This window comes from Pezoporus flaviventris, unplaced genomic scaffold, assembly GCF_033815535.1.
Source record: "Pezoporus flaviventris isolate CSIRO_AGI_PZ_B2104156 unplaced genomic scaffold, CSIRO_AGI_Pfla_v1 ptg000002l, whole genome shotgun sequence".
Taxonomy (NCBI): domain Eukaryota; kingdom Metazoa; phylum Chordata; class Aves; order Psittaciformes; family Psittacidae; genus Pezoporus; species Pezoporus flaviventris.
Window position 1 is genome coordinate 69,476,527 of NW_026892550.1, and position 26,834 is coordinate 69,503,360.

At 52.6% G+C, this 26,834-nt stretch overlaps 1 protein-coding gene across 1 annotated transcript; it reads right to left on the reverse strand.

The window, feature by feature from the left end:
* Window positions 1–1,458: 1,458 nt before the first annotated feature.
* Window positions 1,459–20,545, reverse strand: LOC133274758 (adenylate cyclase type 10-like). Its single transcript, XM_061464295.1, has 26 exons — window positions 20,160–20,545; window positions 19,784–19,977; window positions 19,372–19,476; window positions 18,216–18,254; window positions 17,519–17,662; window positions 15,888–16,093; window positions 15,366–15,459; window positions 14,966–15,051; window positions 14,217–14,405; window positions 13,982–14,103; window positions 13,271–13,347; window positions 12,794–12,983; window positions 11,833–11,885; window positions 10,403–10,556; window positions 9,520–9,712; window positions 8,901–8,987; window positions 8,194–8,474; window positions 7,409–7,545; window positions 6,748–6,873; window positions 4,967–5,221; window positions 4,003–4,341; window positions 3,704–3,770; window positions 3,056–3,227; window positions 2,569–2,676; window positions 2,232–2,410; window positions 1,459–1,660 (listed from the first exon to the last, which is right to left on the reverse strand). Exons 1-26 carry the CDS (start codon window positions 20,543–20,545, stop codon window positions 1,459–1,461), a joined length of 4,185 nt encoding a protein of 1,394 aa, XP_061320279.1.
* Between the last annotated feature and the right edge of the window lie 6,289 nt (window positions 20,546–26,834).

A 26,834-nucleotide genomic window follows, 5' to 3' on the forward strand; every position in this document is an offset into this window, starting at 1 on the left:
GCCACACGCGACGTCACAAGGGGGGGTCAGTGTACCCTGTGCCCTGGAACCGGCAGATCCCGCTGCAGCCGCCCTCCGCAGGGTCCTGCTGACCCCAAAGAGAAGGCCCCGGCCCCCAGGACTCTCCCAGCCCTGCAAGAGGCCGCACAGCGGCAGCACTAGCAGTGCTCCACTGACTCTGGAGCGAAGGAGATCAACAAATGCACACGTTCAAGAAGTTCCAAGGAAGGCCGTAGGGCATCTGGGCTGTACCAGTAACACGTGGGTGAGGTGAGACACTTCACTTGGACTGAGGATGGGAAATGTACAGTGTATACACCAGATGGACATGTCAGTGAAGCTGTACCTGTCAGTCTGAGGACCCTTTTTACCATCAGGTGACTACCACTGCCGGTAAAAAGTACTGGAAGTTGCTCATTTCCCTGCCTCCAGGTGTGAACTTCCACCTCATGGCTCTTCTAACTTGTTAAGACTTGGATGATATTGAATGCTTGCAAAGGATTTAATCCAGGGAGCCACTGGATTTGTTTAGATGAGACCACTGGGCTGAAGATAGTATTCATAGTATTAAGTGAAAACTAATACATGCTTTTATATAATAGACTTCTATAATGCAACAGGATTTTAAAAGCTCTTTTAAAATGACTGCACTTGGCTGGAAAATCCTTGCGAAAAGAGGTAGATAATTTTAAAATCAATTTAAACAATAAGTAAAATGGAAAAAAAAACAACAAAAACCCAACAAAAACCAACCAAGCCCAGCAAATACTCCCAAATAAATGCCTACTTCTCCTGTCCTTTCCCTTCTCTGTCCTGCTCCTTTTGATGCAGCCCAGGATATGGTTTGCTTTCTGGGCTGTGAGCGCACACTGAAGCCGGCTCAGGTTCAGTTTCTCATTGACCAAATGCTCAAAAGGAACATGACCAGCAGGTCAAAGGAGGGGATCCTGCCCCTCTACTCTGCTCTCATGAGTCCTCACTTGGAGTATTGTGTGCAGTTCCGGTGTCCTCAACATAAAAAGGACATGGAAATGTTGGAACAAGTCCAGAGGAGGGCCACGAGGATGATCAGGGGACTGGAGCACCTCCCGTATGAAGACAGGCTGAGAAAGTTGGGGCTGTTCAGCCTGGAGAAGAGAAGGCTGCGTGGAGACCTCATAGCAGCCTTCCAGTATCTGAACGGGGGCTATAGGGATGCTGGGGATGGACTCTTCATTAGGGATGCAACAAAAACCAACCAAGCCCAGCAAATACTCCCAAGTAACTGCCTGCTTCTCCTGTCCTTTCCCTTCTGTGTCCTGGGAGATATTTACAGATCCTGTAACAATAAAAGGATTTAATCTGAATGTGAAGGGACACATGAATATTTAATAATTTGTATGTATTGCTTCTTACGGTACTACAAATATTTGGAGAGTACCGTCTTTCTCCAAATGTAAGATAGATGGTGGTAATGAACTATATGATCATTTCCAAGCCAGCATCATAGCTCGTGCAGGCTGCTGACAGATACAAGTCCACTGCCCTGTCTGTGCTGGCCCTCATGCGCGCTGCCAGGCAGGACAGCCTCCATCCAGCAGAAGTGCCCTCCAGCCTGAAGAGGTGCTCCAGTAAGGAAAGACAGCGGCTCTGCCGCAGCAGCCAGGCGAGCTTCTTCTTCCTGCCAAGCAAGAGAAACTGCTAGGCCCAGAGGCTTTAGCTCTACAGGCTAGAGCCTATGAGCTGGGTCAGACAGGGCCAGGGGGCAAAACGGGTGCCAGACAAGACCGTTACACTTCCTTGGAGGAAATAGAGCTGATGGAGGGGGAGCTGCCAGAAGGGAAAGGGGCAAACAACAAGTACCACAGTGGGAAGCTGGCCGCTAGAGAGGATGTTGGCCTGACAGCACCAGGGGGGCCAAGCTCCTCTTACTGCTCCTTCTCCATGCCCTGGTCCTGCCTCCAGCCCCCCCACCCCTTTTCAGTACAGCTCTCTCTTCCCAGCCAGCACCAATCCACTGCCACAACTCGTGCCAGCAGACACATCCCTGGCTGCAAGCTGCTTTGATACCCTAAGGTATGCTTTGTTCCAAGGGCCTCAGAGGGAGGGAGGGAGAGAGGAACTTTATCGTTCCCTGTTCTACCCTCACATTGCTCTGTGTGGCCTCAAGCCTCGTCAGGTCTGTGCCCATATGCCTGTGACCAGGTAGGAAATAACTCTTTCTCCCCCGGGTTCTTGGTCGTGTTTCTTACTGGGCCTTCTGTGGAAGGGAAGATGCTCTTCTGGCAACATAAGCGGCACACTGCAATTTTTCAACCTGCGACCTGACAAAGTCTTCAGCGCGGTTCCGGGGAAATGGCCTTCCAAGCAGGCTCAAAGCCTTTCTGATCATTTTCTTTGCCAGCTCTGTGCGTCCCACACCATAGCAGACCTGCACAGGAAAAGGGAAACATCGCAATGTGGACTAGATGCCCAAGAGACTGCAGGGATCTGCCAGTGGCCAGAGAAGCCAGAGCTCTCCTGTCCACTGCATCTGGGGAAGGCATCCAGCTCCATCACTCAGGAGATCCCTCCAGACCGCGCCTTTACCTCCCCTTTGAGGCTGAAGAAGGTGGCATCTTCAAAGCGGGATATCACATTCGCTTTACTCTTTAGAGAGTTCCTCAGGATATCTGCTTCGCTCAGCTTCCTGAGGGCCTTTGTGAAAGCACACGGAGAGCAGGTGAGATTAGTGCAGAGCCCATGGCTACCCTTGTCCTCCCCCATTGCCTCTGGCATCTGTCTTCAGAGGGTCTGTTTCTTCCCCTGGTGATACCTGCACAAACAGTCATGTTTTTGACTGTGTGCCTCAGAGCACAGGCACCACTGATCGTTCAGGCCTCCTCCCTGCTAATGCCCCTCATGCTAAGGGCACAGCACCCAATGCCTCTTCCCACACAAGAGGCAAACCAAAGGAAGAAGTGAGGCTCAGAGCTCAACATCTTCCTTCCAAGGACCCACAAAGTCGTGTCCTAGTGCAACGCAAACTTGTCCTTCCCAGAGCCAGGCAGGACACACTGCAAGCAGGGCGACTCACCATGTAGTAGTTGGAGACATGCAGGTAGGCAGCTGCAGTCTCCAGAAGATAGTAAAAGGCTCTGGCAGCATTGCCCAGTGTTGTGTAGTGGTGAACCAATGGCACAAGCACTGACTCCACGATGCCTTTGCAGTCACATGAGAGCGCATTGTTGTCCTCTCTGTCAGTCGCACTACCCAGAGGACAGTGCCCAGGGGAAGAAGAGAGCAAAGAATACAAGGGTATCATCTAGAGTGGTCTTCCTTCCCAGAGACAACATCAAAAGCCCTTTGTGCAAAGCAGAGCAGGAAGCCACAGACAGGTACTAGTCATACAAGTCCTTTGGGAGGAGGGAGTAAGGAAGAAGCTAGGCTTTCTGTCACCTCCCACAGGCAAACCACCTGAGCCCTTGTGGTGGCTTTTTCCCTGTAGATTTTGCAGTACTACTCTGCAGGAACTGGAAAGCGAGGGCTTCTTTGACACTGAGCCGTGGGCGTCCTTAAGCACTCACTCATCTCCACAGCCATCTCCTCTCAGCTCCCACCCCACGGAAAGCCTCTTCGCTAAGCTAGAGTCACAGCTGACAGCCAAAAGCCAGCATTTTCTTTGTCTCCTCTGCACACCCTGAACTCACTCGCTTCAAAAAGAATCAGAACCTTGTCTGCTCACCCAAAATCCTCTTCCACAAAAGCTTGCTGCTGCTGCTGCTCCTGCTCCTCCTGAGTATCTGTAATACCTTGAAAGAAAACCAGGGACACCTCCCACATGTATCCTGGGATAAGAGTTGCTCTCCCTCTCCCAGTAGGCCTGCAAGGATCCTTGCAAGGTGCTAACACACTGAGGAAAGTCTGCAGTGGGTGTCCACTCCTGCTGGGCCCGTTCCTAGCAGATCTACTCCCACTCGACCCCCAGCACCAATCCCTGGGCTCCCGGAGGGCCCAAATTACAGAGCATGGTGCACAGCATACCTGCAGAGATGTAAAACCTCTCCTTCTTCAGCTGTTTTCCAGCCAGCACCAAGGCCTTCCAGGTGTGTGGGTCATCCCCATCATCAAAGTCCTTACAGCTCCCTTTGTCCTGGGTGCTGCTGACAGCGAAGCGGTGGAAGACAATAAAGTCCCCTTGGCCGCAGCTCTGGCATTTGTGTGCATACCGCTCCAGGAAGGCAGCACACTTGGAGTGCAGGGTGACCCGCTGTTTCTGGACCCACAGCTCGTAGGCAGCCTCCCGCAGCAGCGGCTTATGGAACATCAGCACACCAAATGGACACCCCACACTCTGCTTGCTTGGGGGGGAGGTCTCCACACCTGCAAGGCAAAGGGCCTTTGTATGAGCCCAAGCTGTGGCCAGATGGGGAGCCAGTCATGCCTCGGTGCACATCCTGAATAGCAACAGTGCTGCTGCACGCCAAGCCCTGCAGCATGGGGTGAAAGGGCTGATGCTAGCACAGCCTTGGGGATGCAGTTCTCAGCTGCACTGGTCCAGGCAGGAGCTGGGGATGTTGTTGCCAGCCAAAGCAAGCCCCAGCCAGCACTTTCTCCCCGCTCTTGGCATGGCAGCCACCAGCCTCCTGAGCAGGAACCCTGCATCACAGGGTAATCAAAGCCCAATAAAAGCTTGCTGAAGACCCTGGGCCATTCTGGAGGGCATCTTTTGTCTGGATGCTGCAGGTGGCTGGGAGAGGATGTCAGGGATTCCACTCGTCCCATGCCTGCGCTACGAGCAGCACTTGGATTCAGGGGAGCAGAGGCATTTGGGACAGCTGGTGGGAACTTCCCTCCAGTGCAAACCTAGTGTGCTTTCAGACTGACTTGTAACAGCTTTGACAAACCCATCCCCAACAGCCATGCCAGCCCTCACAGGAAGGGAATCACGCCACGCCCTTAGGAGCCCATCTGGGAGCTCCTTGTCCACCCCACTGCTACCACTTACCAATCTCTGCCTGCGGAGGGGTGGCTGGCTCCTTGCTAGGATCTTGGACGTCTTCTGGCTCCTCAGTGCTCTCCGTCCACTTGAGGATGTTGTCACTCACTAGACTGTCCAACAAGGTAGTCATCTTGTGCCTCATTCTAATCGGAAGAATGTATGACAGCAGCTGGGTAGTGAACACCGGCCCGATGATGGCTGCAAACTTCAAAACAGTCTGCTCCAGTGGGGTGATCTCGTCCAGCTGAGCCAGCACAATCTCTGTCAAGGAGAAGCCACACGTCTCAGTCCTACCTCTTCCCCACACTGAGGCTGGAGGCACTGCAAAGATTCGACGCATGAACAGGATAGGCTTTGGCCCTACACTGGCCACTTCTGGGCAATTGCAGCCCAGGACAGGTGTCTGCACAATGGCTCCGCTCCTACTGGATTTGCAGTTCACAGGGCCTGGGAAAAAGTGAGACACTCAACAGACACACTCCCCCACTGGGATAGGGCAGGATCCAGCAGGTACATGCGTCCCACAATGTGCCCTGCCAAACCTGGACTAGGTTTTTGCCAGCCCTGCAAGCAGGGAACAGACAACTTTCACCACCTCAGAGGTGAACTCAGAGCTCCCGAGAAAGGTTGTCTCAACTCAGCCAGACCTTACTCTTCTTTTCTTTGACTTTTCTTCTTGGGTTGCTTTGGGCAAAACAACTTAAGAGCAGGAATGTTTCTTCAAGGTTCATACAAATGGCTACTGACAGACAGGAGGGACATTCAACAGTCATTGACAGTTCCCCTGGCTACAGGTGAACTTCCATGAAAATCCACAGGAAAGTGGTTTATTTTCTTTAATTACGTGTGTCTTGGGTTCAGCAGTAGCAGTCATTTTTCTCCTTCTTAGTAGCTGGTGCACTGCTGTGTTTTTGACTTTAGCCTCGGAACAACGCTTGTAACACCGATGTTTTTAGTTGTTGCTAAGTAATGTTTAGTCTGACCAAGGATCTTCTGAGTCTCATGCTCTGCCAGGGAGGAGGGGAAGCCAGGAGGAAGCAGAGACAGGACAGCTGACCCAGACTAGCCAAAGAGGTATTCCATACCACAGCACATCATGCCCAGGATGTAAACTGGGGGCAGTTACCAGGAAGGGTTAGATCACTGCTTGGTCGGACTGGGTATCGGTTGGCAGGTGGTGAGCGGTTGTATTCTCTTCCCTTGTTATTTCCCTTATCATTATTATTATTGGTGGTAGCAGTAGTGGTTTGTGTTATACCTTAGTTACTGAACTGTTCTTATCTCAACCCATTGGAGTTACATTCTTTCCATTCTCCTCCCCATCCCTCCGGGAGGGGGGGTGGGGGGGTGGGGGGGAGTGACAGTGTGAGATGCGTGGCTGGGCTTAAACCACCACAACATGCCATGAAACCACTGTTAGCTGGGGAACTCAAAAAGAAAGTAGCAAGATAGAAGCTGTGTTCAAAGGTGAGTCAGAGGCAAGTCAAATTTTTGTCCCATTAGAAGATTTGCTTCTGTGAGAAAAGGGAGTCATTTTAGTGTTGCATCAACAACTTTTCCTCTTCTACCTGCTGCTGGAAAGCAACCAGCAGGCTCAAGCTGCTCCACACACAGGAAGGAAAAATGGTTGCCCACAATGCCAGGACTGTTGCTGGTTGGAGCAGAGCCACCTTTTCCAAGGACAGCCCCAAAGCTGAGAGGGTGACTCTGCAGCACAGTGATGCCCAGCCTCCCTCCAGCCCCTGCGGCACAGCCAAGAGCCAGCAGAGTGGCTCTCTGCCCCTCACCTTTCAAGTTACTGGGCAGCATGGTGCTGTCCAGGTTCACGCCTGGCCTTACAATGCAGATCATGGCCGCAGCCCCTGCTCTGGACCTTGAGCTTGCTGTGAGGGATGACTCCAAGACTGCAAAAGCTAGGTGGAGCAAGAGAGAAGGAATGAGGCAATTTGCAAAGTGACCTGCAGCCTGAAAATGTTTCCAAGTTCACCTGAAATAGTCCAAGGCCCCTTCACACCACACAGTACAGGTGCACTGACCTGCGGGTGCTGAACATGCTCTCTAAGCAGAGCAAAATAGTTTTCACTGGAAGTTTCCCGCTCCTGGCCCTCACCTCAAGCTGGAGTTTGTTCTCAGTTAAGCTAGCATTTGGCCAACATAAGTTCTGTGCTCATGAGAACGTCTCACGACCACAACCTACGTGGTCCAGAACCATTTCCCCTGAGGTTTAGCCCCAAGAACTGAGGCCCCTCCAAGCCACAACTTGTGAGCCACTGCTTTGGCTGTCCTGACAACAAGGCACACAGAAGCCCGTGCCTCTGCCAGGCCAAGTTCTGCATGATCTGCTGCAAGATCTTACTCTGCCCCTAATCCATGGGGCAATGAAGGGGCAAGTTTGTGCTGTAGGGAATGCAACACAGCAACTCATTAGTCAGTGGCAAAGGTTCTTACTGTTCAGGTTCTCCCAGCTGTCCTCTGCTTTTTCACCCCACTTCTTGGTGCGGAACAAGAGCATGTCGTTGCAACGAAGGAAGTGCACCAGCTCCTCCAAGTAATACGGGATCCCCAAGCTTCTTTGGACCAGGAACCTGGGCAGGAACAGATCCAGCAGTGATCAGCACAAGAGAAGTAGAATCATAGAATGGGTTGGTTTGGAAAGGACCTTAGGATCATCTAGTTCCAACCCCCTCCCATGGGCAAGGACACCTCACACTAGACCATGTCGCCCAAGGCTCTGTCCAACCCGACCTTGAACCCTCCCAGGGGTGGAGCATTCACCACATCTTTGGACAACATGTTCCAGTGACTCGCCACCCTAAAAGGAAAAACAGTTGAGGTGGGTAGCAAGCCACTCAGGCATAGCTGGGGAGCCAGCATCTTTGTCACAGCTACACCTCACTTCTGAAAGGGAGGTCCTCCTGCTGGCATGTGGTTTTTGGCCCCCCTGAACCTCCAGCCTTTGCTGAAGTCCCTGGGGAAAGACTTGCAGACAGTGCCCAAAGCACAGAGCAGCAAGCCCTGCCTTTCCTCTCCTCAGGAGCTTAGGTGCTCTCTGGCAGCAGGGCAGACCTCTGCCCCAGGGAATCTGCCACACAGCCTGGCCACTTAGACCAAGCCCTTTTCACACCCCAGATATGCTTGGCCTTGGGGGTCTTCCTCCCTTCCTCCTTGTGAAACAGCAAAGGGTTGGCAGCTCCTATGCTTCGTGTCCAGGGAGCTCCCCTGCTCCAACTTACCTCACTAAAGCCCTAGGGATGCTGACCACTCCAAGGTCCTGGCAGAGCTTCTGCACCACAGCTGAAGGTTTCAGCTTCTCTAGTTGAAAGCAGATGATTTTATGGGACATCAGGTTGTTTGCTGTGGCTTTGTGAAAGCTCTCGGTTCTTGCAAAGCCGGGACATAAGCTCATGACCATGAAGACAGAGATGTTCCAGAGCAGAGGTGCCATGATACTCCAGGAGGCGGGGTCAATGAAATGGGCATTGTCGATGACAAATATGGCATTTCTGTCAATGGTCTGGAAAAAAAAGAGTTGTTCTGAGGGGAATCCAGTGGATTCTCAAGTGTCTTACAGGGAAGGAGATTTTGCCTCTGTCTCTTGAGAGGATGCTCTCAAGTCTCACCCCAACCAACTCCGTGCTTGGAAGCTTCCCAATGCCTAATTTCTTTGAGATTTTCAGGTCATGCTTAACATCACCTGCCCTGCAGAAGGAGGGAGCTTGGGCAAGGGAACGCAGAATTCTCTCTCCTCCAGGGAACGCTTTAAGGGAGGAAAGTTACTAGTATGCTTGTCGGGCTATGGAGAGAACATGGGGGGTTTCTCAGGCCCTAGAGGGCAAGGACCGGGTCCTCCCACCCACTCACACTGCTGTGGCGCAGAGCCCAGAGCCAGCAGGGTTGTTTTCCTCCTCTGACCCAGAAGGAGAAAAGGAGAAATGCTCACCTTCTCTAGCACTTTTGCCCAGGTTGAATGCAATTCCTCTTTCCTTTGCATTTCATGCATTTGGCGAACCTTGTCTGAAATGGGAAACTAGACAGAAAAGCAAAGTCAGGGAGAAACATGTCTCCAGGGCTCGCTACACCTACCCACCAAGCAAGATGGCAGAGCAAACCCTCCCTGCTCTGCCTCAGCACCTTCCCTCTCCCCAGCACGGGTGCAAGAGGCCACAGTGGGACTTCAACTAGAGCCTAAAGCAGAGGCTCAGGCAGAGCTGCATCTTGGTGGTGGGCTGAAGAGCTGGTTCTCTGACTGTGGGATCTTGGGCTGGCTGGAGCAGACCACTCACACAGCAATGACCTCAGCACAAGGTCAGACCCAGCCTCATTCCAGTGCTGCTTCCAGAATGCCGAACAAGGCACCAGGCACTGCCAGATGCAGCGCGGGACATTAAGTCACCACATACAGGCAGCCCCCGGGGCCAGGAATGGGAAACATGTGCTGTGACCCCCTGCAATCCCTCCCCCTGAGCTAAGGCACTCCAGCAGCCTTAGAAGACTGCTGAAGAACCAGAAGGGCTCAGGAGAAAGCCTTCTCCAGGGTCAGAGAGGCCTCTCGCTCTCACCTTGACAAGGAAGATGTCATTGAGGAGGCAGTAGTTGCTCTCTTCGATTATCCCGTTGAGATTTGTCCGTAGCACGTGCTCCCTGGCACTGCACGATTCACACTCATGGAGGCCCATCACCCTGGCCATCAGAATACGCATGGCAGAGAAGGACTGCCTCACGTTGACCTCTAGCAGTTCCATGCCAAATACCCTGCCATGCAAAAGCAAAAGGCACTGAGATCCCCAACGGCCCAAGTCTTCTAAGACAAAAGAGCTGGAGTTGCCTTTAGGGGGAACTCTTCAGCCTCCCACTTCAAAGTGGTACCGGGAGTTTCACTCCTTGTAAGAGAAAGGGCACAGAGAGGCAGTTGCTGCCAAGCCACTGGGAGAGCTAGGTCCAGACCCCTTCTGGTTTCTGCAGCGCTGGTCCATGTCTCCCTACCTCCCTACTGCAGAGGGACTTGCAGAGCTAAGAGGTGATCATGGAGCAAGTGGAGTTTGCCTTTGGGCTCCAGACCTTAGCAGTCTGCCTCTCAGCCACAGAGAGGCTTTTCTGGCCCAGTATTCCTTCTGGGAAACAGTCAGGGGGCAAGCAGGGCTTCTGAGACAGGCCACCCTGCTATATGTTGCATCTGGAATCCAATGCAAAGCACCGAGTTTGGGCTTTTTCCTTCTATTTGTGAAGGAGGAAACACCACAGGTCAAGAAGCACCTCCAACACCCCAAAGAGACAGGGGTAGGAGCAGAGCACGCAGGAGATAACTATGGAATGCCTCCATGAGGCTTTTTGAGGAGGCTTCAGTCCAAGGCCAAGGCACACTGGCCAAGGGGCTGGAGCGTTCCATGGCTCTCAGGGATGGAAAGAAGTAGTGTCCCAAAACTACAGGACAAAACTCTGTACCTGCAGCCAGCAGACTGGCCTAACTGGGACAGGTGATTAAGTAATTGGCTCTTCCCAGCGCCCCTTGCGCCCTCAAATGCCAGTATGTGTCTTTGTCCAAAACGGTTAGAGGCTTCCAAGCAGTTGACAAAGAGGTCAATCTCCTTCTTCCGACCTGTGAAGACAAACAAGAAAATGAGCTGCTGGGGCATGCTAGAAAGCAAAGAGCCATCCCTTTGGCTGGTACCCTCCACCACAGCTTCCCTCCCACTACCACATCTGGCAGCCTACGATACCCCTGCTGCCTTCCAACCCTCTTGTCCCAGCTTTTGCACCTCTGCCTTCCTCAGAGTGGTAGCGGATGCCCTGTCCCACAGAGATTCAGACAGCCCCATGCAAATCCCCCCTCAGGGATCCAGTACAAGGCTGGAAGGGATGATCTGAGTTGCTTCAGGCAGCTGTGTCCCAAACAGACTTAGAACATCTTCTCCTGGCTGTACGACTGGCCACAGAGCACATCAGTGTTGATACACAACCGTGTTTTAGTTCTTGCTGAAGAGGGCTTGCACAGCATCAAGGCATTTTCTATTTCTCATGCCACCCTGCCAGCAAAAGCAGGCTGGGGGTGCACAAGAAGTTGGGATGGGGCACAGCTGCAACAGCAGACCCCAGCTGGCTTATTTCATTGCATATGATGCTGTGCTTCGCAAGAAAAGCTGGGGAAAAGGAGGAGGAAGGGGGCACATTACGAGTTCCTGTGTTTGTCTTCCCAAGTCCTTGATACACATGTTGAAGCTCTGCTTTCCTGGGAATGGCTGGACACCTGCCTGCCACCAGGAGGCAGTGAAAGAATGCCTGATTTTGCCTGTCATGGATGCACAGCAGCTGCTTTACCTATTAAGCTGTCCGTATCCAGTGGGCTCACTTTTACCCTTCCAATTCTCTTCCCCATCCCACTGTGGGGAGTGAGCAGCCGTGTGGGGCTGAGTTCCCTACCGGGGTTAACCCATGACAGGGCCCAAAACATCCAGCAAGACACTGAGTGATTAAAGGCGTCCGTGATGCTTGACTTTTCCATGTTTACAAGCAGATGCTGCCAAGAAAGCACCTCTGAGGAGTACAAGGGGGAGAACCAACCACCAAAACTCCCCATCAGTCTAGCAGAAGGAAATCTCTTTCCTGATCCCAAGGATGTGGGACTGGTTTAGCCCCCAGGGTGTGAGCAGCTTGAAACAAACCTTCCTATCAGGTCTGGAGCCTGCCTGGGATCACCGAGCGCCTCACCCTGCTTCCCACCCCAAAGATATCAACTAAGTAGGCACTGAGAGAGCCAGCACTTCCTCAGGGCCTCTGCAGGCAACATTATCCCCAGCAAAACCTTTTCCGTTCCCAATACATGTTACTGAGGGGAAGAAACTGGGGTTCAGAAGAGCAAGGCATTCTCCACATACCCAGCAAGGAGGCGTTCTCTGGCATCTTCATGGCAAGAGCCATGCCAAATATGCTAGGAGCAGGGGAAAAAGAAAGTACAAGTCAGTTAGCTGGTTAGAAGCCAAGGGACATCAAGAAGCAGCCTGGCATGGAGGGGCTGGATGTGCTCCTCAGGGTACCTGTTTTTCTTTCGAGCAGCATGTTATCCCCTGCATGCTCCCCCCCACCAAAGTTCAAGCTGGCATGCTGAGAGAGCTTTAAGCATTAAGAAACCCAACAGCCACACCAGGACAAGAGAATATATTGAGAGTCCGTCAACAGAGGCCAGACCCAGAGACATGTGAAAGAAGCAAGAGTGAGCTGCTGGTTAGCAGATATCTTTACTGCGTTGGCCAGGAAAAACCGAGAGTCTTGGAAACAAGGACCCAATGGGCTGGGATTCCAAGCACCTGGCACCTCTGGCTTAAGTCTTCCTGTATTTTCAGAGACTAACATTCAAACCATCATCCAAAAAGAAGGTCAAATCCTGGCCCAGAGGAAGAGCCCAGGTTTGAGGAGGAAGACATGATGAAGAATGTCCTGAGGGTCCACCTTTATCCATGGGAACCAGACTGGCCCAAAGCTTCCCACTCAAGAGCAGCTAGGACAAAACCTTCTTGGGTCAGCATTACCAGGGCATGTGGTAGAGCGAGCACAGCACGGAAAGCACAGTTTGAAAGCCATTTGGACAGAGCCTGAAAGCCAGGTTGTGTCTACCAAAACAAAACCTTCCCCATTCCTGTGGTTTCACTCCCACTCTCCCAGCAAGAGGAAACAGCAGGGAAGAGAGGTAAAAAGCCTCCTACACCAGGGCTTCTGACCGTCTCATCCACAGTGAATGGAGAGCGGCTTCTGCTCTCTCTGCAGAACTCCTCTATGCTGGCCAAGCTGGACCCTTGATGCCACCATCCCCTCATCCAGACTTCTCAAGAGGACACTCACCTGTTGGTGGTGATCCCCACATATTGATAGACAGTGACAGGATGTTTGAAGCCTTTCATCTTTCTCTCCGGCAGCTCCTTGAAGTAGCAAGAGGGCAGCCCAGAGCTGGCACAGGTTGTGGTATCACAGGTCACCAGCCCAGAGTAGCTCATCATCATCCGGGCTGCCAAGTTCACCTTCTGGCCAATGACTGCCAGAGAGATGAAGAAAGAGCACACAGTGATGTACCTGTGCCACCAGCTCCACAGTGCCCTTCCAGACCAACGGCTGCCCTACATCCGACACCCGCAGCCCCACAGTGGGTTAAGCAGATCCCAGGGGAACAACCAGCTGTGGAGCCCAGTGTCCCACCCCAGCCCAGGACTGGTGCTGCCTGGGCCATTCCTGGCTGGTTGTTGGACAGGCACTCTCCCCAGCCTGTCTTCCTCTTCCCAACAGCTCACGCCAGTTTCCCACACCGCACACACGTGCTTGTACCTGTGTACTCGTGCCTCAGAGGGTGGCCAATGAGGCCACAGAACGCCATCCCACTGGTAACAGACACAGACACTGTCCTGGCACACAGGGAAACAACACGGCTTCAGAAGCGCTCCAGGTGCAGTCCTGCCCACCCAGCTTCATCTCTTCCCGCATCTCCCCTCAGCACTAGCCTGGGCCACTGGCCATCCTGCCCTGCCAGCCTGGGGTTCGGGGTACAGAGAGCTCAGGGCTGTAAAGGACCCAGGCGGCAAGGACAAGGAACAGGGCTTAGAGCACAGGCAGGAACTTTTGGGCACTTCTCCTGAGACCCCCTTCCCTGAGCTGTGACCTGTGACCAGTGGGAAAAGAGGGAGGGAAGAAGGTGCCACAGCGTCACTGCCTGTGATGACAGCAATGTAAGATCAGGTGTCTAGGCCCCATCACTGTTCACAGGCCAGTCACCCAGAAGGTGCTGCTTCTGGCACCAAGGAGCCTCTCGCCTTCACTAGGGCTCATTCCAGCATGGTGGCTAGCAGGGTGTGCTTGGAGACACTCTGCCTGGCTGCCCAGGGATAAGCCCAGGGGTTGCCTGCCACCTCTCAGGGCACTGTTTCCTTCCTGCCAAGGAAGGGAGGACAGGGGAGGGTAAGCTAGACGCAACACTCTTTCTTCCTCTGCTTTACGCTGGCCCAGGCAGCATGCGCTCCCTCAGCCCCACCAGACACTCACCCTGTTTTTGCAATGATCTTGGAGCACGAGTTGAAGATCTGAAAAGCACTCTGCAAGGCATGAATGCTCTCATGGGCCAGCTTTACTCCAGGGAGTCCGAACACACAAAGGAATGTACAGCCCTGCCAAGGACAGATGCAGCACATCTTGCCACAATGCCTAAGAAGGAATCTTCCCCTCTTGCTCAGTATCCACCCTCTTGGGTTGGGGGGAGATGATTCCACCTCACACTCACTTTGTCAAACAGGAAGACTTTGTTCACTTCACCCTTGTGAGGACAGACGATTTCCTGCATCAGGCTGCTGACTTCACTGAGGACACTGCGGAAAGATACTATGTCCTTTGTATCAAAATTCAGGTGGAGGAAGAGGATGGTGACTGGCCGTAGCTCACAGAGGAAGTCCTGCGGCACTCTGTCTTCAAGCTGGAAGACAAGAGCATGACGGCTTCACAAGCCTGCTCTCCCAGGGGCTGCCCACGCCAGGTACAAAGGGAGAGCTGGTGTCCTGGCAATAGCAGGTACTAGTAGGGGAAGAGAAGATCCTCCTCTCGGTTTAAATGGTCGGCAGGCTGCCCAGCTTGCAGCAGTCAGATACCAAATCAGAACACAAATGACAAAGGCGAGAAGGGCGCTCCGGTAACACCCCATCTTGGGACAGTTACGGACATGAGTGGTGACACTGAGCGATGCTCATGGGGCTTCAGTGGATTCTCCCCTCTATCCTGCCATCACGTCCACAGAACATGAAGAGCCATACCCACAGAAAAGACAAGAGATGCAAATGTCTGCCCCACCACCCATCTCTCTGAGGACAACTCATCCAGTGGTGCAGCACCTGTGCCCCTTGGCCTAATTTGCCCACATTGTCATCTCGGGATGCATTTTCTTTGTTTGGCTTGCTCTCATGGAAACTCCCTCTCTGAATGCACCACTTCTTCTGCCCTGCAAAAAAAGCAGCCCCAGCAGCAACGGCCCAGGCGTACCTTCCTGAGAACAGCTTTTGGGATGTAACTAAGTATGTCTCCCACATCAGTATCAGGGTTCAAGAAAAGAGCAGGCCTGACAGCATCTGCGGAGAGGAAACACACATGGTTGCTGTGGGAAGATGGGACTACGAGCTGTTGGAAAGCAGGGGCTAGCACTGGCAACAGGGGAGAGACTCCTGCGTTTGCTTGTGTTGCCACCTGCAGGTGCTTAGGGCAGAGCTGTCCCCTGGAAGGAGATGGCAGCAGCAGCAACTGCCCCAGCTGATGCACAAGAGGGCCAAAAGCATGACTGCTAACTGAGAGGGGAAGAGGGGAGCGGTAGTTCATCCCTGACCCCTGCAGCAGCCAGGCCCCATGTTTCCAAGCAAAACCAAAACAAGGTGAATCTGGCACTCACATTCGTTTTCCGTGAAGCAGCACTTCTCCTTCTGTGGAAGCTTGTCTAAAACATTTTGGCATTCCGACAGAGACATCTGGTTCATGCCCGTAACCTGAAGGTACACAGAAGGAAAGCACTTGACACTGGCTTCTCCAGGAGTCCCAGGGGACAGATCCTGCCCTCCACTGTCACTGTCCAGAAAAGGGGAGAAGAAGCCTATCTGGCTGGACAGGACAGCAGTGCTTCCTCAGAAACCCTGGAGCTGAGCAGACGTCTTCCAAGCATCCCCCAGCTGTCAACAGCTCCGTGACCCACGGAGGACACTGCTGGTGGGGCCAAAACTCTTCCAGTGCCTCCTGACCCCTCAAACCAAGCAAGCCCAGCCCAGAGTTACTCCTAACATAAAAGGACAAGAGCATCAGCTGCTCTCCCCTTTCAGAGCTACAACTCTCTCCACATTCAGCTCTTCAGCTTTCTGAGGCCTCCCTCCTTCAGGTCCAGGTCCTCAGAATGGCTCTAGATGCTGTCCCATCCACCTACCTTCACAGCTGTTTTGCCCGCAATATGGCTGGTTCTGAGCCTGTGCTTCTCACATAGCTCCCAGCAGGAGGCTGAGAGGACAATTTCACCTGCTTCCGCAAGCTTTTCGGCCTCACAGACATCCTCCAGGGCCTTGCCAATGACACAGAAGTACTGCTGCCTCTCGTCTCCAAACCTCAGGTGGTGCATATTCCCTGCAGAGATCCCTGGGAGAGAGAGAGGGAGAAGCAGAGCTCTACAGCCTCCAGCATTTCAGCTGTTCAGAAGCCAATCTGAACCCCAGTGGGGAGATGGTCATTATGGAGGGGGAGGGCATCCTCCATCCTTCTCGAGGGGCTACTGACACAGGACCCTTAAATGGGTGTTAAGAAATAGACAAACCAAGTGGACAGTGACACTGTGTTGAGAGTGCTGGCTGTCTTAACCTGCCCCAGAAACCCAGCAAACCAAGCCCCTGATCACCGCCCACCCCCTTTACATGCAGGCGGGTTGTAGCTGTCTGCTCAAGAAAAATTACAGCCTGCAAAACCCTTCTCACAGCCTTAAGCAATGCAGCTCTCCTTTGCTCTTTGTGAAAGGCAGGGGAGAATCCAACACGGAAAAGGATGCAAAGCTGCCTCCACCTGAAAAATGAAGGGATAAGTTCCTCCTGCAGGCATCTGGCCGACAGCAGATGCTCAAAGACCCCAGTATTCAACCTGACACCTGCTCTTCCTTTGAGCTTCACAGAATCATAAAACCATAGAACAGTGAGGGCTGGAAAGGACCTTAAGATCACCTAGATCCAACCCCACTGCCATCTCGCACTAGACCATGTCACCCAAAAGGCCGCCAAATTGGTCAGGCAGGATTTCCCCTTAGTGAAGCCATGCTGGCTGTCACCAAGCACCTTGTTGTTTTTCATGTGCCTTAGCATGCCTTCCAGGAGAATCTGCTCCAAGATTTTGCCAGGCACAGAGGTGAGACTGACTGGTCTGTAGTTCCCTGGGTCATCCATTTTCCCCTTCTTGAAAATGGGGGTTATATTTCCCTTTTTCCAGTCGTCAGGGACTTGACATGACTGCCATGATTTTTCAAATATGATGGACAGTTGCAACTTCATTCACCAGCTCCTTCAGGAACCGCAGACGGACTGCATCAGTTCCCATGGGTTTGTGCACATTCAGGTTCTTAGGATGATCTTGAACCAGATCCCCTCCTACAGTGGGCCGAAGGTCTTCATTCTCACAGTCCCTGCATCTGCCTTCCAGGACTTGGGTGGTGTGCTCAGAGCATTTGCCAGTGACGGCTGAGGCAAAGAAGTCATTAAGAACCTCAGCCTTCTCCAAATCCAGGGTAGCCAGTTCTCCTGATAGCTTCTGGAGAGGGCCCATGTTGCCCTAGTCTGTCTTTTTATTTGCTACATACCTATAGAAGCTCTTCCTGTTATCTTTCAGATCCCTTGCCAGGTTTAATTCTAACTGTGAACGCACACAAACCCAGTGGTCTGGTGTCCAACTACAGGTGGCCCCTTGAATGCTTGCAGGAGATGCTTTCCTTTGGCGCTAGCCCCAGGCGGGGATCCCCGCATTCCCTGCCAGTGTGAAGCACAGGAGAGTGCCACAGATCTGCACCTGGCACAGCACTTGTACCTATCTTAAGTCGGAATTTCTGACCCACGAGCATGTCATGCCTCCGGTACTTCTTCTGGATCTGCCAGCTACAGTGCACCACAAGGCTGATGGTCTTGGCCATCTCACTGGGTCTTGCTCTCCACAGCAGCAGCACAGCATCCCCTGGGGAAAGCAAGGGAACGTCAAGGCTCTGCTGAGACCTGACTCTCCCTGACCTACGCTCCATGGCAGGGACAGCAGAAACCAGATGACGTGCTGAAAAAGATGGACTTGTGGGAGGCCATAGGCCTCTGGAGGACCTCTGGACTTGCTGGGACTCCTCCTCCTCTTGCGGCCTGGCAGCCTGAGCTGTGCTGTCACCAGCCCGTCCCTCCATTCCCCCGTCCCCCCGTCCCTCACCAGCACTCCAATAAATGCCTTCGGCTTCACCTTCTAGTAGGTCTCCTCCTCTCAGTGCTGCCTCTGCCCTCACCCCCAGCACAGAGCCCTGCAAGCTGAGGCAGAGGGAGGGGAGCCACCACCCTTGCCGAAGCCAAACTGCAGGCCTAGGGTGGGAAGAGAAGCCTGGAGAAAGGGCGCTGCAAAGGCGTATGAGAGTGGCCAGGAAGATGGCTCAAGGTGCTGCACAGAGCCTCTGAAGGAGGACAGCAGAGCTGCCACAGCAGTCCCGTGCTGCAGATTAATACCCATGGGCATCATCATCCTAAGTACGTACCAGCAAACTTCAAGATGTCACCTCCAAGAGTCAGCATGTCTGGAGACAGAGGGAAGGAAAGGAAGAGTCATGTGGACACCTTCTTCCATAATCCACAAAGGAAGCCCCCGTGCTCAGAGCGGAGCACCCAGGCGACGGTGCACTATCCGGCACAGCTTAGGAAAAGCACCACCCTGGCCTGCCTCCCAGGCTCCCAGGGGCTGCAGCCCTGGTACCTGCACAGAAGGCACAGAGGCATGGCCTCAAGCTGCCACCTAATTTTCAGAATGGTGGAGGCTGGAAGGAACCTCTGGGGTCCATCTGGTCCAACCCTGCTCTCAAGCGGGGCAGAGCCAGCTGCCCAGGACGCTGGCTAGATGGCTTTGGAAGAGCCAAAAGAGGAAGATTTCTCAAGCTCCCTGGCAATCAGTCAGTCACCCCTCACAGCCAAAAAGTGTTTCCCAACTTACAGAGGGAAACTGCTGTGCTTCAGTGCGTGCCCATGGCATGGCCTCTGGTCCTGACAATGAGCACCACTGGAAAGAGCCTAGCTCTGTCTAATCTGCTCCCTCCCTTGAAGTTTTAGACACATTACTGTAAGATCCCCCCTGAAGCCTTCTCTTCCCTAGGCTAAACAGGCCCAGTTCCCCCAGCCTTTCCTTGTAGGAGAGATGCTCTAGACCCTTCATCCTCTTCGAGGCCTCTTCTGCTTTTCTTTACAAATGCTGCCAAAGGGGTGTCCAGAATGTGCTCATAATCAGCTCAGAAGGGTCAAGACATCCCCTGAGAAAATGGGCTTGGAAGGGTCTCTGTCTCTCCCTGTCTTTCCCACACAACGCCAGTGCCAGCATGTCCAGGTCACTTGTGCGCTGGCACTTGCTTGGTGCTCTCAGCCTGCTCTGGGCCCCCAGGCACCATGGAGCTGGGTGTTCCCATCAGAAGCACAGAGGTGGCTGCTGAGAAAGTGGGTGCCTCCTTGGCCACAGTGGGGAGCAGAAAGGACCTGCACTTGTCCTGACTTGCCAGGAGAGCCTGGCTGTTCTCACTGTTCCTCCAGGCCACAGAAAGTCCCAGCCCTTCCAAGGAAGCAGGACTAGGTTGCCCAGGATACCAGCCTCCCCATTCCATGAGCAGCCCTATGGCCTGCCGCCAGGCAGTCCTGCAGCATGGCTCTTACCCTCCAAAACGTCACACAGGTAGTGATTGAGGTCTTCCGCCAACTCATCAGTGCCTCTCTGTGAACCACCCTTCCAGATACAGTGCTCTGTCAAAGAGGTGAAATCTGCAACAGAGACACCCAGAAATCAGGAAATGAATGCCCTGGGGACCAAAGGACCTGGCAGCCAGTTCCACACTGGCCAGCCGGGGTGCCCAGCCCGGCACCTTCCCATGCCCCAACACAGTGTGGGTTGCAGCAGTGCTTAACCACCCATGATAGCCCATCCTTTTTGGGAATCCCAGCAGAAGACCTCAGCATTCATTATGGCCACTCACTATCAGCAGCAGGGGCAGGGCTCCAAAGGGCCTGGTGTGTGCCAGAATGGCTCACGTTCCTCGATGTCACAGTTGCTCCTCCCTGCGCACCCTACCTGAAATATCTGCAAAGAGCAGCACTCCGTGGACTGCCTGAAAGCTGGTCCCGAGGTAGTCGCTAGAAACAAGGCTGGGGAGAAAAGCTGCTGCTTTGTCCAGCTCTGAGCTGCAACGTTTCCTCTCCCAGGAAGAAGACGCCATCTGCACCCTGTGGTGTCCGGGGTACCTCAGGATCATCTGCTGTGCCCAGCTGGGAGAAGAAATATGACCCCAGTGCGCCATGTGAGGTGCCTGCATGTGGGGCAACTGTCCCTCTGCCCACAGGGTGGCCACAGTCACTGGCAGTGGCCTCCTCAGTAGGTCTTTGCTTCCCTGTCAGCTCTCCGCACACATCACAATGAGCTGACAGTGACATTCTCTGCGGGTCATCACCTTTGGAACTGCTGCCCCGTGGCCGAGGCTTCCTCCTTGACACTGGGCCACTGGCTGGAGGTGGCCAGCACCACCCCATTGCTTGGGGACAGCACCCAAGGGAGGCACATGCAGACCTGCTGCAGTGCCTTGCACACACAGCTGTTTGAGAGCACTGCTCCTTCCCGACAGCGGAATAGCTTGTCACCGTTTTCCCAGTAGTCTTGCCCGCTTCTTTTTCCAGTGCTCCCTTGCTGCTGCAGCAAAGGGAAGGGACAGTGCTCTCTGGTCTGGAGACAGGAGGGGGAGAGGGACTGGGAACCCTTGCTGGGCTGTATCTGAAGAGCACCAGGCAGCATGCAGTGGGCCACCCAGAAGTCCAGGACAGACTCCAAAATGGTGGGCATGTTATCTGGCAATGGAAGTAGTTAAGATTTTGTAAAGGGCTATGTGTATGAAAGCTTGGGGATGTTGAGTTTACACTTGCAGGTAGCAAGGAAAAATGTTTCCTTACTGTCCTGGGTCCAGCAGTAGCCGTCATTTTTCTCCTTCTTAGTAGCTGGTGCAGTGCTGTGTTTTTGACTTTAGCCTCGGAACGACGCTGATAACACCGATGTTTTTAGTTGTTGCTAAGTAATGTTTAGTCTGACCAAGGACTTTCTGAGTCTCATGCTCTGCCAGGGAGGAGGGGAAGCCAGGAGGAAGCAGAGACAGGACAGCTGACCCAGGGGAACAGAACAGGGGTGAGCAAGTGGCCCCGTGGTCCTTAGCTGCCGGCTGGGTTGAAACCATGACACATCTCCAGTGCAGACTTCCCTCCTGCCTCTCAAGGGGCTCCATGATGTTGGCTCCACGACACAGGCTCAAAATGCCAAAATTAATATTTATGGGGTAGAAGAAGGTGAATCCCATTGGTTGCAGATGCTGTCCCTACGTTAATATTTTTTTTCCTCCCCATAAAATCTAGTCTTTAGGTGCTGTTGCAGAATGACTCTAAGAGCAGGACCATAGAGTTCTGGAGGACTGTGCAAGCAAGGCAGGGGGTGGCCCCCACAGGTGGCCGGAGATCGGACCTGGGAGGAGAATGTGGAGGAAGCTGTGGGGGGGCTAACCAATACTGTTGTGCCAAGAAGGAGTGGCTGAATACCACTCCTATATATATGTGAACTGCGTCACAAATAAAGCAGAAGCTGCTTATCACCCATATTGGGTTAGCGTGTCTGCTTTTCCTCGCCGCTTACAAATGGCGCCCGAACAGGGACGCAGACTACAGGGCCCTGGTCGCTGGGGACCCGGATTACAGGGCTCCGACTAGCGGGGACCCGGAATACAGGGCCCCGACTAGCAGGGACCCGGGATACAGGGCCCCGGTCGACGGGGACCCGGATACAGGGCCCCGGTCGACGGGGACCCAGATACAGGGCCCCGACTAGCGGGGACCCGGGATACAGGGCCCCGACTAGCGGGGACCCAGATACAGGGCCCCGGTCGACGGGGACCCGGATACAGGGCCCCGACTAGCGGGGACCCGGATACAGGGCCCCGGTTTAACGGGGACCCGGATACACGGCCCCGCTCGACGGGGACCCGGAACGGCGAGTGAGCGGCGCCGGCGGCAGTGGCCGGGAAGCGCGGGCAATGCTGCTGCGGTGGCGTGACGGACCCGGGTGCTCGGACTAACCGAAAGGAATCCGCCGCTGGGGCGAACCAGACACTGCTGCGTCGGGAGGCCGATCCGGAGACCGAGGTTACAGGACGACCCAGAAGAAGATGATCCGGAAAAGGCTGGCCATGAAAATGGACCGAGAGGTAGCCCTGGACTTATTACAGTGCTTTTTATAAGAGCGGGGAACTGAGCCCTGAACTTTTTACAGTGCTTTTTATAAAGCGGGGAATTGAGCCTGAGACTCTAAAGCAGCTAGCAGGTCTAGCGGCTAGGGAAGGCTAAGGGATTTTTTTTGCAGATCCTAATACAATATTTGAGGAGAGTGAGTGGCGAAAGTTTGGTGATGAACTATTTGACTCAGTGCTTAATGATTATAAAAAGGCAAAGAAACTCGGTAAACCACGGAGGGAAGTAATGAACTGTATAAAAAGATACAAGGCAGAAAAGAAAACTGCCGCGGTAGCAACGGAGAAACTAGGAACAGACGTCCCCGGTCGGTTGAAACCGGGGGAAGATTACAACTCGTTCCCCCCCCCAACTCGCGGGAGCACAGGGTTTCCCCCCACCCCCCACCCCCACCCCCTTCCTTTTCTCCCCTTCCATCAGAAGGTGCCGCGGAGGAGGTGCAACCCCCTGCTCCCCCACCACCCCAGTTCCGAAAGTAGGGACTTTGAAAAGGACAGAGAAAGTATATTAGAAGGTATACGTATGATAAATGCCGAGGAATCCGAAAGAAAGAGGGCGGTGCCTCGGCGCCGGATCGATTGCGGCGCCACTTTGAAGCACGCAGTAGAAAATAGGGATCATGCGCGAGCGGGAGATTTAAAGGAACCGCGAGCCTCTCCAACCCACTATGCCCTAGAGTGAAAAAATTTTTAACTCAGTCACGGAGGAGCCAGGTCTGCAGATGGCTACATACCGAACGAGATACATCTGATAAGAAAGACACAGCTGCGAGCACCGGAGACCCCGAGTTCGGCGCAGGATCAGCCCCCGAATCCCCTGAATCCGAGCCAGATTTATATCCTCTGCTTCCAGACCCTGACTCTTCGTCTCCCGGGTCGGTCTGCTCAGACTTACTGGCCCTGGAGACGCTCAGTTGTAACAATGGATAATCAAAGAGGTGAACATTACCGGGGAATTTTCTGCAATGGGCATCTTTGCATATCCTGTGTTTACTACACAGCAGGGGGCTAAAGAGTGGGAAGCTCTTGATCTCAAAATAGTTAAGGAGGCCTGACAAACAGTGACCACGTATGCGTTACAATCCTCTTATACTCAAGCTGTATATGTTATGATTTTTTCTTGCAACTGACAGGGGGAGCCCATACAGTTTCTCTGTGATACTCATGTACTAGAAGTTGGTAAATATAAGTATGCCCAGGTTTCTATCAACCCTTGGAGACCTCTGTAGATACTGCTGGCCACTTCTTCCAGCACAGGCTGGCCACCTGTGTCGGAATGAGTGTGCATTTTGGTCAGTATAAAAGCCCAAGCCTCATACGATGTGGGGGAGGCAGAGCCTCTGCGGGGACGCCCGCTAAGGTTGAGCCTGCCACCTCGCACTGCAGTGATGCTTCTCGGAGCTGGTTTGCTGTTAGTCTCCACAGGGTCCTTGTGCCACGTTCTGTACGTGGGACTGTAGTGGGAGTAATGATGGCTTTTGCAGGGACTTAAAAAGAGGGGGGGAGGGAGAGAGAGTAATGATGCTGCACTTAACCTGTTTAACCCGTCTACTTCTCAAGAACTGAAGAACTGATAACCTGGGGGAGGGGGTATATTGGTGTCCTCCTGCCTACAGGTCCATGGTGACTGCCTGCAAAGTTTGTCAAGCCTTGCCATGAGCTGGACAGACGAATGGATAAACCTGATGCCTCAGCTACAGGAGCTGACCGTGATTACCCCAAGCAGAATGAGATAGAGGAAGAGAAAGAACAAATAACTGCAAAACATCACTTGGGGGCAACTGAAAAGTAACATCCTGAATATGTGTGCTTGTAAAATAGCTATTATTAGAGGTTGTGATTTTGTGTATAAAACCACCTGTATTTACTAGCTAGTTGCTAATAAGAAACTGCACCTTGTACTGTATAGATTTGTCACTTGTAAAAGAGATGTTAGAGTATGGAAATTTGCAGTAGCTGCTAGAAAATGCTAAGGCAAAAGCTAGAAAAATTTTAATACAATGGTAGTGTTATAAAGCAGGTGATGGAACAAATTTAAGAGGGGGGGAGAATTCCACTGGTAAGAAATTTCTTTGGCTAGTCCCTCACTGCCATCAGCATCTTCAACATGCTGCTGCACCCTGTAACAGTTACTCTGCTAATGTAAATGTGTGTGTGCCTTGCTGTAGTAGCAACTTGTTACTGGATGAAGCAGGTGAAACTGTGCATTGACAACAAGGTGCAAGGACTGAGGCTGACCAAATGCCTGCTACCACAATCAAGGGCAAGACTGGGTTGGCTTCTGTGTTTGCCACCAAGAAGAACCTTTAGCTCCGCTGTTGGCTGCAACCCAGCAGGCGTGGAGCGGTGGGGACACATGCCATGCCAGACCTTGATGTGAAGGATCAGAGAGCTATACAGCCTGTTATCAGAGAGCCATACAGCAGAAAAAAGGGGCAGGCCCAGGCAGCCTCTAGTTGGCGTATGTTGGAAATATAATCTAGCCCGGATCCCCTGCTCAAGTAGAGCCACCCAAACCATATATAAAACATAAAGGGGGAAGATGTGGAGACGGTGTTCTCACAGGAGAATGCATAAGTGGTACATAAACTTTGAATAGTCCTGAAAGATACAGCAAGGCCATGGGAGGCCCGAAGAAGCTTAAGCAAGCAAGGTAAGAGGCTGGAATTCACCAAGTTAATGAGAACTGTGGACTGTTGGCAAGCTTTCAAGGTTGAGTTCTCACAGCTGTGTTTAAGCAATTATATGTTAGTCACTAAGGGTCTTCAAAACATGTATCCAATCATAATATGCCAAATCACTGTAAGTGCTTCAGCTCAACTAAGCAGACTGGGTTGCTGAGTTGCTAAGCAGACAATTCTACATCGAAGGCAATTCCCGATTTGTTTTAATGTTGACTCTGTAAGACATGCAACACTGCAGAACCTTTTGTTGTTGGAACAGGGACATGGATGTGAAGAGTCTGATGGAATGTCTTGTATGAGTCTCTCTGATTATGTTAATTCGATGCACGCACAGCTGAGAACCCTGGCTCAGCTTACCCAGCAATAGTAAATGAGCAATATCCTAAGAATAACTAGATGGTTGTCTTCACGGGGCATTACAGGTTGAGTCAGACACTGCTGTTTAAAAGTATTGCACTTATGTATCATGATTAGGTTAATCATCGTAGCTATTAGACTTGTTTATAGTTGTGTGATAAAACAGGTGAACAGAATAACCCATAATGCCTTGCTTGCACAAAGAAAAAGGGGGGAATTGTTGCAGAATGACTCTAAGAGCAGGACCATAGAGTTCTGGAGGACTGTGCAAGCAAGGCAGGGGGTGGCCCCCACAGGTGGTCGGAGACCGGACCTGGGAGGACAATGTGGAGGAAGCTGTGGGGGGGCTAACCAATACTGTTGCGCCAAGAAGGAGTGGCTGAATACCACTCCTATATATGTGTGAACTGCGTCACAAATAAGGTAGAAGTTGCTTATCACCCATATTGGGTTGGCCTGTCTGCTTCTCCTCGCCGCTTACAAGGTGCCACCAGTTCATTTCCCCAGTTAATTCTTGAATCCTCATGAAAAATAACGTAGTAAAGCTGGGATAACCCCAGGAGTGGAGGAGCAGGCTTGCCTGTGCTACACGTTCCCTGCATTGAGGGTCTGTTCTGCTGCAGGTCTGATGCTGCCAGACACAGGCAGGGGTAGGCAGGATCAAATGCAATCATTAGGCATGTTTCATAGGATTGACCAGGAAGAGTCATTCCTGCGTGAGAGGCCAGGCCGGGACCTTGTTGAGAGCCACAGAGTGGCTGGCACATGCCCTTTGTACCTGGGGGGACGTTACTGGGGTCCATTTGGGGGCGTTTCTCTCTCCAACCACAGCCAACACCAACCAATGCCACTCATCTTCACTGCTGGAACCCCACCAAGGTCGAGCTGGTCCAGTGCCGAAAAAACATCAGGGCTCAGAGCTGTTTAATGCAGAGGGGAGAAGGAGATGAACCCCAAGCAGTGGCTCTTACACAAGAAGTAATCAACTCTGCAGCGATGCCTTGCACTATTTTCTGTTTTGCTCTGTCCCAGAGCACTTAAATCAATCCAGTTTAGTCTCACTGCTTCTCAGGTTAAAAATCCCCCCTAAGACAAAATCTTCCAGCTTTCAGAGGGGGAAAATCTGGGAAATGACCCCTCCAGGATACATTCACACTGACCTAAATGAGGTTAAAGCCGCCTGCTGAAGCAAGAAAGTGCAGGCATATCACGCAGTGCACTGATTGATTACTATTAAGACCACACAGACATGGATATTTTCCTTCCCGCTTCTCCCAGATCACTTTGCCAGGATCCCAGTGGCACCCAACAGCCAGACCACGCACATAAAACCGACAAATGAGACTCTTCATCAGTATGGTGTGCTGGGTTCAGCAGTAGCAGTCATTTTCATCCTTCTTACTAGCTGGTGCAGTGCTGTGTTTTTGACTTTAGTCTGAGAATAATGCGGTAACACACCGGTGTTTTTAGCTGTTGCTAAGACACCTCATGCCATCAAGGCAGAGATGTAACATACAGATGGGCTCGTGATCAAGGGGTGAACTTAACAATGGACACTATTGCCAAGGTTACTCATGAGTGTGAAACGTGCTGCAGTTAAGCAAGCCAAGCGGTTAAAGCCTCTTTGGTATGGAGGACGATGGCTGAAGTACAAATATGGGGAGGCCTGGCAGATTGATTGTATCACACTCCCACCAACCCGCCAAGGCAAGCACCATGTGCTTACCGTGGTGGAAGCAACCACCGGATGGCTGGAGACACACGCCGTGCCCCACGCCACTGCCCGGAACACTATCCTGGGCCT

Bases quoted from the DNA above. Each gene is read 5' to 3' on its own strand.
- LOC133274758 (XM_061464295.1), bottom strand. From the start codon at position 20,545: ATGCCCACCATTTTGGAGTCTGTCCTGGACTTCTGGGTGGCCCACTGC. The intron at 10,557-11,832 runs GTATGTGGAGAA...TTGTCTTCACAG, and splicing joins AGAGAACGCCTCCTTGCTGG to GTCGGAAGAAGGAGATTGAC. The intron at 9,713-10,402 runs GTACAGAGTTTT...TTTGCATGGCAG, and splicing joins GGCCAGTCTGCTGGCTGCAG to GGTATTTGGCATGGAACTGC.